The sequence below is a fragment of the Sebastes fasciatus genome, chromosome 8 (genome assembly GCF_043250625.1).
Source record: "Sebastes fasciatus isolate fSebFas1 chromosome 8, fSebFas1.pri, whole genome shotgun sequence".
Classification (NCBI taxonomy): Eukaryota; Metazoa; Chordata; class Actinopteri; order Perciformes; family Sebastidae; genus Sebastes; species Sebastes fasciatus.
Genome location: NC_133802.1, coordinates 17,230,151 through 17,246,946, shown reverse-complemented (window position 1 = coordinate 17,246,946; position 16,796 = coordinate 17,230,151). Strand labels below are relative to the sequence as shown.

Here is a 16,796-nt window from a genome sequence, read left to right as displayed (position 1 = left end):
GTGAATACTTGTTGGTTTTCATAGTCTTCTATAATAATAATTGAATATCTTTGGGGTTTGAAGACATCCTCTTGGGCTCTGGGAAAACATGATTTTCCCCTTTCTCTATTTTCTGGCATGTAATCGACCAAACAAATAATCAATTAATCAAGGATATTTATATTAGGTACCTGAAATATTTAGTAAAAATCTGTTAAACTCAGTAAAAACACACACAGAGACAGTCTAATGTCTGTTCTCGTTGCTATGTTGTCCATCCAATTGTATGTGACTGCCAAAATAAACAGCAGTATCGATCCCTCTCTTCCTGCTGGGCTTCTCCCATTGGCCAATCTCATACTGCTGACGCTCTCTGATTGGCCCGCTGGATCAGCATATGAGTAAGCATGCCCTAATCTTGTCAGGGCAAGTCATCAGTTCAGTCAGGTGCCATGTGGTCAGATGCCTCCAGGGTCTGTTTCTACTAATTCCTGCATGTGTTTCTTTGTCTAAGCTTATAACGACCCAGACTCTCACGTGTGTGTGTTCAGGTGTGAGCGTCTGGAGGAGCAGCTGAACGACCTGACAGAACTCCACCAGAACGAGATCCTCAACCTCAAACAGGAGCTGGCCAGCATGGAGGAGAAGATCGCCTACCAGTCCTACGAGAGAGCCAGAGACATACAGGTCTGTCAGGCTGACGTCCACAAGCACACCGCCTTGTCTGAAAATAAATGAATGGCTACAGAAATCGGTTGAGTCGAAATTACATCTTAGTCTCTCGTTGTAAATTGTCTGCTTCAAAAATCAGTCTATAGTACAAATGAACTGTCAGAAAAGGATAAGGCATTTTTAGGAAGTGTTCAATTAAATGGCAAGTTCTGGTCCTCACTTCTGAGCAGCTGAGTCATTGAAAGCTATTACAAAATACCGGATAAACACACACAAGTAACTGCTTTGCTTTTTATATAGATACAGCAATGCACTAACCAACATTTAGCACTTAGTCATACTGATACCTGTGTTGATGGTATTGTCTTCTGATTAGGGCTGTCAAAGTTAACGTGATAACAACGCGTTTTTTTTTTTTTTTTTAACGCAATCAATCTTCCAGAGGTTATATCGGACTCATTGGTACCAACCATGTCATACTAGCTCGTTGCGAAGGAGGTTAGATAACGCTCCAAACTAGCGCTAAATTTTGGCGAGGAAAAACTGGCATGGTCATTTTCAATCCTTGACCTCTGACCTCAAGATATGTGAATGAAAATGGGTTCTATGGGTACCCACGAGTCTCCCCTTTACAGACATGCCCACTTTATTTAGTTTTTCTTCACATGTAGTAGTTATTTCTAGAGAAGGGACTGATCCGATCCAATATCAGTATTGGGTTGCGATACTGAAAAATGCCCTTGTGCCCGACCCGTCAGCCACAGACAATCTCATGCTCTCAACCTCTTAGCACGCTCAACAACTGCTACTGAATTCAGCCAGGTAGCTCCTGTTAACTAGAGCAACAACAAGGTCATTGTGACCTATCGTCAGTACAAGAGTGACAAAATGACATTTAACAATGATAAATGTAGTATAAATCATTTAAATTATGTCACACTTGATTATCTATGTCTGTCTTTATTTAATGTTGCCATTTGGAGTTGTACACTACGTGGTCTTTGCAAGGGAAAGTGCTGAAGCGAGCTCAGCCTCTCTCTACGTCTTACTGGTGCGGTAAGCTCATTTGGTCCGCTCAGACTAGGCGTCAAGTTTAAGGTGGTCACACACCCTCCGACAGCTAAAGGCGTTATTTCATCCATGTTGACACTGTAAACAGGAAGATGAGACGGAGAATCCAGTCCGTCCATCTGCGCTTCTGTTTGTTCAAAACACAAGCGTTTCCTTGTTATTGACTCACATTACTCTTGTCCTTATCTCTTGTCTGTTACGGCTCAAGTTTGTGAGTTTCTAATGTCTGTATGAAATGTGTATTCACGGTTCAAGTTGGCTGCATTTCTTTTCCCCGACAGCAGGGGGCGGTAGAGGTCTATGATATATACACTTAGTGGCCCCTCCTTTAGGGACACCTGTAAAATAATGCAACCCAATACGACAGCTCCATCATAAATTCTACCTTTACAAAGATAACTGACACTGTCAGAGAGGTATTCGTTTAACTGTTCATTATTGAGGTTTGCAGTGATGTTGAAGTGGACTGCATTATACTGAGAGGTGTGTCCATGTTTTGTGCACCTCATTTGACATGATGAAGGGGCAAGAATAGTAGAAACACATTTCAGTATAATGCAGTCCAGTGTTGTGGGATGCGTTCTTTGAACTCTAAGGTGACTTTGCTGATGATTTTTTTGTTTTGTTTCTTCCTCGTGTCCTCTGCAGGAGGCGTTGGAGGCGTGTCAGACCAGGATCTCTAAGATGGAGCTCCAGCAGCAGCAACAGCAGGTCGTCCAGTTGGAGGGGCTGGAAAATGCCACAGCCCGGACCCTCCTGGGAAAACTTATCAATGTGCTGCTGGCCCTTATGGCTGTCCTTCTGGTCTTCGTCTCAACTGTGGCCAACTGCGTGGTCCCGCTGATGAAGACGCGCTCGCGCTCCCTCTCCACCCTCCTCCTCATCCTCCTGCTGGCCTTCCTGTGGAGGAACTGGGACGCTCTCTCGGGGTACACGCACCGCGCCCTGCAGCCCCCAGGATGACCAGATAGAAGATGTTGCTTTGGTGACACCCATGTGATGTAACTTTTGCTGCAGTCATGCAGGAAGTTTGAAGAACGCGATCGTCGTTAGAATGGCTGCGTGGCCGGGCACTGAAAAAAAACGGCCGAGCACATTCGGAACACGGAATCAAGAAAGAGCGGAAGAAACAGAGTAACGTTGAGAACATATGATTGTCATTTAGGAAGGACGAGACTGTTTACATTTCTGATAATGAACTATTGTGTTGCTGTCCCTCAGAACGCAGCATCGTACTGTTTTTATCTTTAGAGTTTAATCAATTATAATGTTATTATTTCTAATAATGTTATTTTTATTTTATTCAGTACCATGTAGCATTACGCTCCCCTCACTCTACATGATGGGGAGCTTAGTCAGGAAACTGGGTCGGCGATTTGCTCCAAAGGCCCGGTCCAATTGTAGAGACATGCAAATGTGATAATGTGGTTGATTGCCTTTAGGAAGAGAACTCTTACCTAGCTGTGATTGGTAGATTTGAACCGAGGCTGAAAACCCTCCTGGGAGTTACTCCTTTTCTTGCTGTGAGGAACTTTGTTCGTACAGAACATGTTGAAGGACTGACCATGACCTTTTGAGTGTCATGATGACTAGACTTTTTGTGCTTCCTTACCATTTCTAATCACGTGCTTTTACTTATTTCCTTTTTTTAAGTAAAACAAGAAAACCTGTGTTTAATAAGGGAGATTATAACTGAAACACAACGACAGAATGGGCCGGCTTTAGAGGGAAAAGCTACAATAGGCTGCTCACCATAGAAACAGCTCATAAACACACACAGAACATCTGGTTATTGTTAAGCGTCTGTCGTGTTTGCAACGTGCAAACAATGCTGCGTGTTTTCATTTAGAAACATTACATATTAGAAACCAGTTTTGTGTTTTTTCAAAGCACTGACAAAAGCCCATTGTCCAAGTAAAATCAATTTCCCAGGGTAATTGTTTCTCCCCCACGCCATATTTGATGTGATCAGGTCAGGAAAGAGAGACCACTGGTGCTTATCCAGCTCCATCTCAGTTGGAACAGGAATGCTGCTGCTTTATATCTACAGTGCAAGTCGTCTCTCCACTGCCACGTCAGTCAAATGCACACTGATACTGTACTCTTCATCATTTCTCCCTGCGTATTATTTCTCTGGCCGTCCTCCTTTTTCTACAAGTACACCGTCTTCTGGTGGTAATCACCCAGTGCCAAACCTTAGTCTACCCAGGGATTGCTTGAGCGCCCAAAGGGTCTACGCTGAGAAGAAAGAAAGAGGGAGGTGTTGCTTCTATTCAGATTTGTCACGAATGTCTCGCCTGAATGTCAAGGATGTATCTTTTTGCAAGGGAGAAATCTGAATATGAACTCCAGATCTTCAGTTGTGTTTCTGCACCTTGCCTCCTTGAGTACAACTCTTTGGCTGGGCGTCCAGTCTTTCTTTATTCTTTTTTTCTTTCTTTCTTTCTCATCAAGTCAAGGACACAACAAGATGACCCAGCACATTAAATAGTTCATTGTGCATTTCATGCTGAGAAGCTGATTTCCTATCAGATAGCGAGATCATTCGAACTGTACAGCTGCACTTTAGCACATGGCTAGATAACATACAAGTCAGGCTGAGGCTTGAGGAACCTTTGATGGACGCTTCAAAGGTTGTCACTCTTTAAGACAGCAGGCCTCAGTGGGATAAGACGAGTTGACTCGGGTCAGCATCACTGTCATCCTCGTCTAAAGAGAAGAGGACTTTACTCCATTTCTTGTCAAAACGTCGATAAACTTGATTCCTCACAAGTTGAACATGCAATTAAAATGGTAGATTTATTGATCTATTTAAATGTTTGCCATCAAGGCAAGTTGAGAGTGAGCTGACCTTTGACCTTCAGCGTGACCTTGCAGTAACACCTGTGATGTAGGGGTTGTGTGCTAAACCACTCCAGTGCCTTCTGATGTCCTTTTTTCTAAGTGTGGAATAAATAAAGTGCATTCCTGACTGACTCGTGTGAGCCGTCGCTTGTTTCTTATTCTTGTTTTAATTAATGTCTGTTTGTTGTTATTGTCGGATGCATGTCTACTGGGGGAGATTAATTATTGCAGGATGGGCTGACTACACGCATTTTGAATACCCTTTTTTTAAAGGTCACCTCTTGCAGGTTCCTCATGTGACCACTAGATGGAGATATTTTGCCTTGTATGCCCTTCCTTAAAATGTTCCTTTTTTTCCCCACCCATGTTTTTAGTTTGTGTGAATGGTTTTTCTATTTGAGGGAGGTGTGGGGGTCTGAACTCAAGGAGGTGTTGCATCTTATCAGGAAGGAAACAGGTTGGGTGGAAGGCCCCTTTAACCACAGTCAAACTGCCAAAATGTCAGAGTGGTGGGCCACCGGGGACAATATTTTCATTATAAACACAGGAGAGACCACGTCCCCCCGTCCCCCCCTCCACTTTATTCAACAATCCTCACATATACACGCACACACTCAGATTAATTCCATTTGAATGTGGTGTTTGATTGAGCAGCACCAAAAAAGCTCAGCACTCACTCAGTCACACCTCGCAGGTGATATCTGATGCTGACAGCTTTGACCCACACCGAGCCTTATCCTCGCAGGACCTCGTGCACGCGCTCACACGCACGCGCACAGTGTTGAGACTTTGGGGGGGGTCATTATGTCGCACTTTATCAGAGCTTTCCTCCTTTTTCCCCACTGCCAGATTTGATGCGCATGGCTGTGCGCCAAGGTAAACACGAGGCGCACTTATCTGCCCCTATACTGAAAGCTGCAAGTGGTGACGGAGAGCAGAGAGAGAGAGAGAGAGTTTATCCCCCCAGAGGAGTCCACACAGTAAATAGGCACAAGCGATTGCGCACGATTTAGCATCAACTTTAATTATTATTGCATGTATTCAGAGATAACACTTCTTCTCTCAGCGAACTGATTTATGCAGTGTCTGACACTCTCGTGGTCGTTTTGCCTTCTAGTGGGACCGTTCATTTCTATTCAGAGAGATGTGAGCATATGCACGCTCCTTCCTTACAGAGACCAAAAAAAAAAAAAATGCTAACCATATTCGTGCATTTTTGAGTGGGTTGGGCGCATGTGTTGTGCTTGAATATTTATGAGGCAGAAAGGCTGTGTGTTGGATGGATGTGAATGTCAAAACCCCGGAAAGGTGTGCTGATGTGCCCATCTGGTAGCACTTTCACGGTGCTTACCGTGCCGTATGTGCCCAAAAACGGAACCCTCCGGATCTGCAGAACTAATCTGAGAGCCGAGGGACTGAGGAGCACAGGAGGAGAGGAGGTGACCCCTCATTAACCCTGAGACCAGCGGAACCACGCAGGGAACCGAGATCCGTCAAGATCTGGAAGAAACAGTATATAGGCTGTATGGTCATTATAAAGCTTAATGGGGCAGGAGGAGCTCACATTATTGAAAAAAAGTTAATATTCTAACATATATAGTATTACAATAAGTTAATATTAGACCTGTAATATTATCTTGTAGATGAATCACAATAAATTAGTTTAGCTGAGCTTGAAAAATAATGACATTCAGGTCAAAAACTACATCTAATAATGAGGTTACATTATATGGAGGCTGTGCCATTCTAATGAGTCGACGCCCCTGTTCCCAGTAAAGTCTAAATCTGACTTAAATTACTACTTTTATTAGCTTAATGATGTATTTATGAATCCATTCTGGAATAAGCAGGGGAAACAAAAACACCACTCCAAACAACTTTACGCATGCAGGCATGATATTGTCCAGAAATTACGCACCAACAAATCCATATGAGCTATTTGTCTCAGTTTATATTAGACTTGTAATATTATCTTGTAGTTGGATCACAACAAATGAGTTTCAAATGTAGCTGAGCTTGAAAGATAATGATCAAAACTACATCTAATAATGAGATTATATTATATGGAGGTTGTGCCACTCTTCATGCGTAATAAGTCCACGCCCCTGTTCCCAGTGTTACAATAAGTTAATATTAGACCTGTAATATTATCTTGTAGTTGGATCACAACAAATTAGTTTCAAATGTAGCTGAGCTTTAAAAATAATGACATTCAGGTCAAAACTACATCTAATAATGAGGCTGTGCCATTCTTCAGGAGTAATGAGTCGACGCCCCTGTTCCCAGACAGTAAAGTCTAAATTTGACTTAAATCACTACTTTTATTAGCCTAATGATTTATTTATGATTCCATTCTTGAATAAGCCAGGCAAAAACTAAAAATCACTCCAAACAAGTTTACGCATGCAGGCATGACATTGTCCAGAAATTACGCACCAACAAAATCAATATGAACTATTTGTCTCTATTGTTTTTAAAGATCATACAAAATCTCTGTGAGGTGTATTGTGGCTCTCAGTGCGCCTCTTGGAGAGAGAGGAGCGAGGCAGCACAGTGTGAGAAAGAGGAGAGAGACTGAAGAGGAAGCACGACTCGCTTCTCGCGTCACTCTGGGTTCAGGCGTTGAGCAGGAAACAGCTTTTTCCTCTCGGATTGTCGGCAGTTATAGGAACCAAAAACAACACATTTTTTGTCTTTTGCTCAATGCACCCCACGGCACAGAACACGCGGAAGCCGAGCAGAAGGAGAAATGCCTCCTTCGATAGAGATGATAGCTGTCCTCCTCATCGGCGTCCTTACGCGCCGGAGCTCCATCACCACCACCAGCGCGCTGCACATCCAACAGCTGTTCACGTCTCCAAACCTCACCAATAACTTCGCGGTGGACCCTGTAACCGGGAAAATCTACCTGGCCACCGTGAACACCGTCTACCAGCTGAACGGGACCCTGACTGTGGAGGTGGAGCAGAGAACCGGCCCGGTGGAGGACAACCTGTTGTGCCATGCGCCTCAACTGCCTCAAGCTCCGTGCGAGCATCCAAAATCCCTCACCGACAACCACAACAAGCTGCTGGAGCTGGACCGGGATCAGGGCGTCGTGGTGGTGTGCGGGTCCGTGTACCAAGGCTTCTGTGAGCTCAGGAAGATGGAGAACATCTCGGAGATAGCGGTGGAGTTCCCACATCAAGGTGAGAAGACTGTTTTCCCAAGCATGCTCAACATCGCTGCAAATCACCCCAACGCGTCCACGGTGGGACTCATCTTCAAGAGTCACGGAGGAAACACCCGGTTGCTGGTTGGGGCTACTTATACCGGAGCTGGGACACAGTTTTTCCCCAAGAACCACAGCAAAGAAGACCTTCGCTTTGAGAACACACCTGAGATTGCAATCCGCTCCTTGAACATCAAGGATTTGTCCAGACTTTTCACTTATGATATTAACCCTTCAGAGGATAATGTTTTCAAGATCAAACAGGATGTTAAAAGCAAGAACAAGCTGAACTTTGTGCACGCTTTCATGCAGAAGACTTACTCCTACATTGCGTTTAATAATGATGCAAAAATGGGTCATAAGGAGAGTCAGCCCAACAGCATCCTCGCCAGGATCTGTCTGGATACAGAGAACCAGAAAAAGCCTAGTGGACCGGAGAGCAGGAAGCTCACCGAGTCCTACATCCAGATGCCGCTGCAGTGTGGATTTAACGGGAACATTTACAACCGGCTGGTGTCCGTTTATCCTGCGGAGATCCACACTGGAGATGTAGGGAGATCAGAGGAGCCGTACCTGTTCGGGGTGTTCACCAAGCCGGATAGGAAGTCTGCTCTGTGCGCCTTCAAGTTTGGAGACATCGACGAGGAGATCCGACAAGGCCGCAGGAACTGCTCCAACTCGCCCAGCAGCGACGTCCAGGTGCTGGACAGCGTGATCCAGGGCTCCGGGGCGGCCTGCATCCTGAAGGGGAACCTGGTGGTAAGAGCTCATTTATATACATCTAAATACATCTGCAACCAAGTTTCAAGTTTATTTGTCATTTTCATTTAAAAGTACAGTGTACAGTGAAATGCAATGAGATGCATTTTACCCTGGCTCTCTCTCAGCCCTTAAAATCTATAAATAGTACAGTTGATAAATACTACAATAAATAAGACAATACCTTAGAATAAAATTATAAAACAACCTAAAATCATCTTGGGCTCTAACCACTGGCGCACTTTACACTTACTTTACACTATACATACTATATACAACTTTATAGACTGCACATATGTATTCAAAACAAGAGTCAGTACCAACAGGAGAATACACTGTTTACCATTGGCAGAGCATTTTGGCAAATTTTACTTGGGCGCTACGCACATAATCAGCTGTGCTGCTCATCCCACAAATGCATGATCCTTACAAGTTGGACATCATTGTGAAGGTAAATAAACAGGCTTTCCAACGATGTAAAATACAATGCCAATTAGCATTGTTACAACAGAGAAATAATCCACCAAACACAAGTTTCCAAACTTTTTTTCCCCAGTTTATATATATATATTACATTTGAAATTAGTGTAGTTTAGTTTGATTTGATGTGGGCATGTGATAGAAAAATGAACATTTTATCAACTCTAATTCAACATCAACAATGGAAAGTAATTAGAAAGTCAATTATTGAGGCAGTTTTCTGTAAAGTGTCAGTATCTCGATGGGGCAGAATAAGTGATAACAGTCACAACAACATTATTAACCTCACCAACAGATTTTTTTTCCACTTTTAATTATGATTTAATTTATGTTTTAATTTCATATTTGTGCATTATTTTGTTATTGGATTCAAACTGGATATATCCTCCTCAGACAAAGTGTGGAGATGATGAAAATTACAGCTTTATTTTAATTATTACCCTTTTTAATACCTCTACCACTCCAAACCAGAGTTCATTGTATGCACAAACATACTTGGCTAATAATCCTGTGTCTGAGGTCACATCACATTTTCTTCTGACCCTATATGAAACAAGACAAACTCACTCATAACTGCTACATCTCTGACAGTTTCCATTTCTGGCTGCAGCCGTTACCCTCTTTAGCCCAGAGGCTCATGACTTGGAAAGAGGATCTCCCATGTCACGAGCAGAGGTCATGATAGATGGAAAGATGCTCCAGAGCCACGCTGGGGGTTGTGGGAAGGGTGAGATCCCCCCTCACATCCTGCAGCTCCCTGTCTTATCAAATATGAAGAGAGGAAGGAGTCAATAGTCTACTTTGTTTTTCGCTTCAACCTCAGAAATGTGTTTTTACGACTGAGAGTGGGCCGGTAACTCTAACCGAACCACAATATTAGTGAATAAATAACGTCTTTGTAGTAAACACATGGTCAGATATTATATTACATGCTTTCCACTCGCATACCAAACATTTGCCCTTAAGGAAACTGAAGCTTTGCACGCTATATAGTATATGGCCCCGGTTTTCCCTCTATATCATGACGTCTGATATTAAAGGCAGAGAGAACTTCACACAGTTTCATAGGAATGCAGTGAAATTCCAGCTTTTCGATGTGGTTGTTTTGACTGACAGAGCTGAGGTCAAAGGAGGCTGTCCCGCGACATGCTGTGCTGTCAGGTCAGAGAGTCGCCCTCGTCGCTGGCTCTGTCTTGTCGGCGGTGGCCCCCGGGGCCACTCCTCCCGTGATCGGTTTTCTGAGTACTATCTCAAGTGGCCCACAGGCCCTCTTGAAATAGACAAGTTCAAAGTGGTTGAGAGTAGATTTTTTTCTCTTGCTGTAATGTTAGTTAGTTAGAAACTTTATCATTAAAGAGGATCTATTATGCTCATTTTCAGGTTCATACTTGTATTTTGGGTTTCTATTAGAACATGTTTACATGCTTTAATGTTCGAAAACACTTTATTTTTATCATACCGGCTGTGCTGAAGCACCCTTTTTGGCCTTCTGTCTGAAACGCTCTGTCTGAAACTCCTGCCCCGCCCCCTCGAAAAAAAGCCCAGTCTGCTCTGATTGGTCAGCTGGCTTTCTGTTGTGATTGATCACCCAAACCAAACTCTTTGGACTCTGCTCCAGCTCCGCTCCGCTCTAACTAGCTCTGCTTGAGGGGCGTGCCGAACTAGCCGTTATGCAAATGTGTTACTTGGTGACATTACCACATTACGGAAGATAAAGCAGGACTTCAAGCAAGGCGTTTCAGGCTGTTCAGGAGCAGCGTTTCTCCCTTTGGCCTAGACTTTGCAGACCTTTTACACCCACAAACAAATATATAACACACAAAATGAAAGCGAAAAAGCACAAAAGCATAAAAATTCCCCTTTGAACGCAAAGACAAATGTGCAAATTCAGCAAGTACTGCAGCCATACAACCCCATTACAACTCACAGAATCTTTCTTAACTTTAACATTTGTGTTGCCATGGTCGTTGAAATGTGATCTTTTTTGTAGTCGGCAGTCTGAAGGCCAGCACTGAGGGAAAGCCAGACACAATTCATGATAAGAGAGACAAGGCCGCGAGCAGAAGGGCCCGTGGGAAACGACTCTACAAATATCCACTGTGCTTAATTCTTTCTTTCTTTTTCTTTTTTTTCTTTTTTTTTGCCTTTGCGTGCTCTGAAATATTCAGAGAATTCCCAATAGATCCTGGTGCTCATCGAAGCATGGAACTAATGTTTTATCATTGCCTGCTGAGGGATTTGACAAAAGCAGAGTCTTATGAGTGTTGAAGACCCTTGTAAGCCCCTTTCAAGTATTCTGAGATGTCTGAAAAAGTGATTTAGAAGATGAGCGGCACCGTTGTGATAGCCGCTATCAGCTCTTGTTTTCCAGTTCGCTTTCATCGTGCGGCGCTCTTCTTGTACTCTGTTCTCTCCTGTTTTCTAATCTGTATGTGTGAGCTAATGAGCATTGATCTCACTCTCATTTCGTCTCTGTGTTGTACAGTTGCAGCCGGAGCAGCTGGACTGCGGAGCGGCCCACCTACAGCACCCTCTGGCCCTGCGGAGGTCCCTGAGGGCCATTCCTCTGGTTGAATACACGGGTCTCAGCTCAGTGTCTGTGGACAATGTACACGACCACACTGTGGTTTTTCTGGGAACCACTAATGGACGACTGCGTAAGGTGAGACACTTAAAGCTGCAGGAGGCCGAATATTTTTGGCATTATTGGGCAAAATTTCAGAGAGAGAACGTTCCTATTGGCTGTTCATTCAACAGAGGCAGCTGTAAATCACTCACGAACTCCAATCAAATTGTCAAACTAGGCAGCGCTGATCAAATATGAATCAATATTCTGTTACTGTAATGCCTATTTCTCACATAAAAATTTTCAGAAACATTTTGTAGTGTACGTTTAGCTGTAAAATGAGAACGTTTGCTGTGACTGGTGGGCGGTGCCTGGTATTTCCTCACAGCCCAGTTACACAGCAGTTTGTGAAATAGTCACGAAATTGAATGTATTGATTTGTGTACATAGACACGAATTTCAATTTCTTTTCGTGAAGCACGTAATCCTCATAATTGTGAACCGGGAAGTATAAAGAGTGGCAAACATCACATAGGGAGGAGGTTGGAGTGGATGGGGGGGGTCAAAAAACACAGGACTTTTTCCTAGGAGACCGATGTTCGTGTCCTGGGTGAAACCACAAGTCAAAGTTGATTTATTTGTCACGTAACTTCTTATGTTATGGCACTTCTGGTATTATTTTAACCACAACCGCAATCTTTTCCTAAACCTAACTAAGTACTTTTGTTGCCTAAACATAACAAAGTAGATCTATTCCTAAACCTAACTAAGTACTTTTATTTTGAAAAGACTGGAGCGGATATAAAAAGACACAAAACATACGTTATTGAAAGTCGTGCTGAGCGTCACGAAAAAAAAAGTGAAATTCATGTCTATGTACACGAATCAAATAGATTCAATTTTGTGACTGTTTCACAAACTGCTGTGAGACTGTGTTGTTCCTCAACTTTCTCATTTTACATCTAAACAGTACACTACAAGATGTCTCGGAACACATTTTATGCGAGAAATAGGCATTACAGCAACAGAATATTGATTCATATTTGAACAGCGCTGCCTAGTTTGACCGTTTGATCGGAGTTTGCGAGTGATTGACAGCTTCTCAGAGACGGCAGGCTCCAGCTCGGCTCTGATTGGTCATTTTCCTCCGGTCTGTGAAATCTTACAAATGCCATTAGCAGCACCGGAGGACACCGGAGGAACATGGTTTTTTTTCAGATTACCTGTCTCATGCACTACTGTCAGGGTATAGTGACCGTTTTATAAAAATAACTTTTTATATAATAAACTGTTTAATATATATAATAACTGTTTAATTATATTTGCTCCGTTTCTACCTACTTCAGCTTTAACAATGACCACCAGCACACACACACTATCATTGCTTATATAGTGGTTGAGCGAAGAATGAAACTTTTTCTAAATATAACCTCAGGTCAAAACACAGTTGTGGCAGCAGATGGTCACCACTGAATGGAGTTAGTATTTTTAATGTGATCGTGCCCTTGAGCTTGGAAAAACTATAACAGCAACAGCTCCGTAGTGCTGCTCTGATGTGGCCGCTGAGTCTTTCAATAAACCAAACTTAGGTGTGTGTGATGACACACTCGCAGGAATGTCTGCTTTCATCCGGTAGGTTCTCAGCACTGTCACCACCCAACCCCCTCTCCTCCTCGCTCCATTCGTCCTATGACCCATCACGGCCCATTAAGTAGTCCTAATCATGTGCTCTAATGTTCCTCAGACCTGGTTATTGTCTGAGAGCTCACCAGAAAGCCGTTTAAACAAAAGCGGTTGACGGCGTATGACTCAAACCTGCCGTGTGTTGGTCCGCGACCTCAACATCTGCAGAAGGACCAGCTTGTGAAAACCTTCCCAATTAACAGCATTCCTTAATTCTTTCTCAGCCACATTCCTAGTCACCCCTGACTGAGCCGAACTGAGAAACAGCCTGGCTTCAAGCGCCACAAGCTGCTTCTCAGCTGTCTGCGGGTAACAACATAAACTGACTCTGAAAGCTTTCTGACCCTATTGTTTTGCATTAGGCTGCTACCTTTTACTACATTAGGTCTGTTCTGCTGCAGGGGTGTTTCATTTTGGGGCCAGCTTTAAGAGCTCCTCACTGTTTTAACCCCAGCTGAGCGTGCAGTAGTTCGCTTTCGCACGGTTTATATCAGATGCACAACATTGGTCGGGATGGTGTGAGCGACTGTGTGTGTTTGTGTATGTCTTGATTGCAGGTTTGACTGTGTTTTTGGGTGTTTGACTTTGTCTGCGGGCCAAAGTGAGCGGTTTTAGTGATTTCATGTGTTTACTCAGATACCCTGTGATTATGTGCTATATGTGTGTGTTCTCTCAGATTGTCTTGTTATATAGGGAGTATGGTATTTCTGTGACCTTGGGCAACAAAATACGTCTCTTTTTTATTGTTTGTGTATGTATCTGTTGGGCAGCGTCTGTCTTTGCCTCTGTGTGTGTGTGTGCCCCGAGGATAGAGCTGTTACAGAGGTTAATGGTGCTGTTAGTGTGTGTAATGTGATTCTGACTGTGAGTTTGGCTCCGACTAAACACAGGGGAACAGTGGTTGAGATTAAGTTAGGCCCTCTTTTACTGTCTTTGAGAGGGGCCCTCAGTGAAGTAATTTGTAATTACATGCATTTTTTAATGAAGTCTCCCCCTCCCCCCATTACAGCTGACTTCCATTTATTGCCCCTCGCGGTGACCGCCTTTATCTCGCTCACTCTCCTCCTCAAATTTACTCCCTCAGTCAGTCCACTTCTCAGTTCATTGTCTCCTGTCGTGCTTCGTCTCAAATATAAAAGACCCTTTGATTCATTATACAAACAAACAGACTTTATCTCTCTCTTTCTCTCCTCGTGCCACACCTCCATCTCTTTATTCTCCCTCCTTTACACCCAGGTACACACACACACACACACTGAGAATGAGCGCACAGCAGCTGAGCACTCCTCAGTTGAATAGGGTCTTTCATGTGCAGGCAGATAGACAGAGAATGGAGTCAGAGCGACCTGACAGTACAGCAGGTGTTTTGTTGGTTGACCTGGTGGCGCTACGTGCCACGCAGCTCTCCTCCTCCTCCTCCTCTCTGCTCCTATTCTACTTGCTGTCCAGGTGTGTGGGCTGCTGTTTACTCGCTGCTCACTGTGTCACTCAGTATGTGTTTGTAGTCGCTGGGGTGTGGGGTGAAGACATAGCACAGCTGCTTACTATCTCCAAGGCAGAAGAGAGAGTGTGTGTGTGTAGATGGGTGGGTGGTGTTATAAAAACGAGTGATATTTGGAGGTTGAGATAATACCTCTCATCGCAGATTAAGCCAATGGTTTACTAAGCTTCTGTCTGCTCTGGTTTAACTATTAACCAGCAACGTCTCAGTGGGTGGTGATGCTTGTGTGTGTATGTGTGTGTTTGTGTGTTCAGCGGATGGAGAAGTGACACAACCCGTGCTTGTCACCAGATGCTGGTCAGTCTGCCAGTTCCTCAGGATGGCAGGATGTCTCCATTGAAGGGGAGACCCGACAAAATCGCAGAAAAAAAGAGCTTTCACTGTCTGCGTGACAGGAAGTCTCACTCGGCACAGTTTGTTTTTCTACACACTGCTCTGTGTGTGCGTATGTTTGTGCGTACGTGAGAACATGTCACCCGTTTTATTATCTGGAGCTGCAGGAAGGCCAGCGTGTAGATAAATCACAGCTCGGCGAAACAAGATTAGGCACACACACTCGAACAAAGGAGCTCCTAAAATATTCTTGAGGGTTGAAAAATATTTTTGAAATAAAAGATAGGAACAGTTGTGATTAAGAAAAATACAATTAACAAAATGTGGCAGCTATTATTTATACGTAGATTCATTAATTTCAGTTTTTAGTGCTTTCTGGTGTATCTCAGACCGGTTCAGAGGAGCTAAACTTCCCATACAAAAGATTGTGTTTATCTTCCTGAAACACCTTAGTGCTAGGTAGCAGTTGCCTCAGAGTTAGAGGAGTGATCATGATGTGGATTGCTCTGCCAAAAGCAGCTGGAGGAAGTGAATAAAAAAGCTGCTGCTTCTGAGAAAAACACCTGGCCCTGAGTTTGAACTGAGTTGCTTGATCAACAGAAAACGACTGCGGTTATATTCAGCAATTCTCAAATATTTGAGGAGTTCTTTTCTACGAAGGTGAAGCAAAGTGTTGCTCAGTTGACTTTCCCCTGTTGAATTGACCTTGAGAAAATATGTATTGCAACATCCTGCACCTTTTCCAACCTGTGTCCTTTTCTCTGGTGTCTTTTTCACAGCTGACCCTCTTGGCGAACATGACCTTGGCCAATCAGTGGACACTGAAGCTGCCCGCCAGCGAAGCAGTCCACCACATCATGACCTTCGACCCCAACGACAGAAACTTCCTTTATGTCATGACCTCTCACCATGTAAGAATGTGGCTGCAGGCGAGGCTCCCTGTTGATTCCCCCCACCTCTGTCACTGATTTATTCATGTTGGCGTGAAGAAGAAGAATCATAATGGCAACAATCATCATTTTACATCCAGTGAATCCTTCTCACCTCAATTTAGCTGATTGTCGGATATGTGAAGATAGCTACGTGTGCTCAGGTCGTATTGGTGTTACATTTCCAAACCAATGTGTTTCATAACTATCGCGCCTACGACAGGATGTGGCTGCACCTCCAGCAAATCTGTATAATGCAACTGCACCTGATTGTTTGTTTAACCAGTTTTCCCACAGCCCAAGGTGACCTCTTTAAGAACCCAAAGATATTTAATTTACAAAACAGAGAAAAGCAGCAAATTCTCACATTTAAGAAACTGGAACCAGGGAATATTTGGTATTTTTGCTTGATAAATGAGTTGATTATCAAAATGCTTGTTGAGATTTTACTATAAATTGTTTCAGCACTAGTTCTCAGTTAAAGGTAAGGCTGTCCTGAATACCATTTTTGGGCTTTGAAGCTTCGGTGAGAAATATTCTAAGGTATTTGAAGCTTCGGGACAGTGTCGCTGTTTTACACACACACGCACCTCTACACATAACAAACAGCAATATCTGTAGGAGAATAACTAATACTAATTAATGATGAACATGAATAATGAATAATGTGGAATGCTTCCTTATTTCATGGACTAATTTGGGATTTCTAAATTAATATTACTTATATATATATAAAAAAAAAAAAAAAAAGCATTTGAATACTGATGT

At 43.3% G+C, this 16,796-nt stretch overlaps 2 protein-coding genes across 12 annotated transcripts in view; both read left to right on the top strand.

The window, feature by feature from the left end:
* tmcc1a (transmembrane and coiled-coil domain family 1a) overlaps positions 1 to 4,694 on the top strand; it is a 48,183-nt gene extending 43,489 nt beyond the window's left edge. For all 11 annotated transcript variants that reach the window (XM_074643921.1, XM_074643916.1, XM_074643920.1 and 8 more), the window contains 2 exons: positions 531 to 666; positions 2,371 to 4,694. In XM_074643921.1, the coding sequence (XP_074500022.1) occupies positions 531 to 666; positions 2,371 to 2,685 (451 nt within the window). In that variant the 3' untranslated portion in view covers positions 2,686 to 4,694. The remainder of the gene's footprint in view (positions 1 to 530; positions 667 to 2,370) is intronic.
* Positions 4,695 to 7,126: 2,432 nt separating this feature from the next.
* The window catches only part of plxnd1 (plexin D1), a 71,612-nt gene continuing 61,942 nt past the window's right edge, over positions 7,127 to 16,796 (top strand). Inside the window, exons 1-3 of the mRNA XM_074643911.1 lie at positions 7,127 to 8,536; positions 11,502 to 11,678; positions 15,879 to 16,010. Of these exons, the coding sequence (XP_074500012.1) occupies positions 7,316 to 8,536; positions 11,502 to 11,678; positions 15,879 to 16,010 (1,530 nt within the window). The 5' untranslated portion in view covers positions 7,127 to 7,315. The remainder of the gene's footprint in view (positions 8,537 to 11,501; positions 11,679 to 15,878; positions 16,011 to 16,796) is intronic.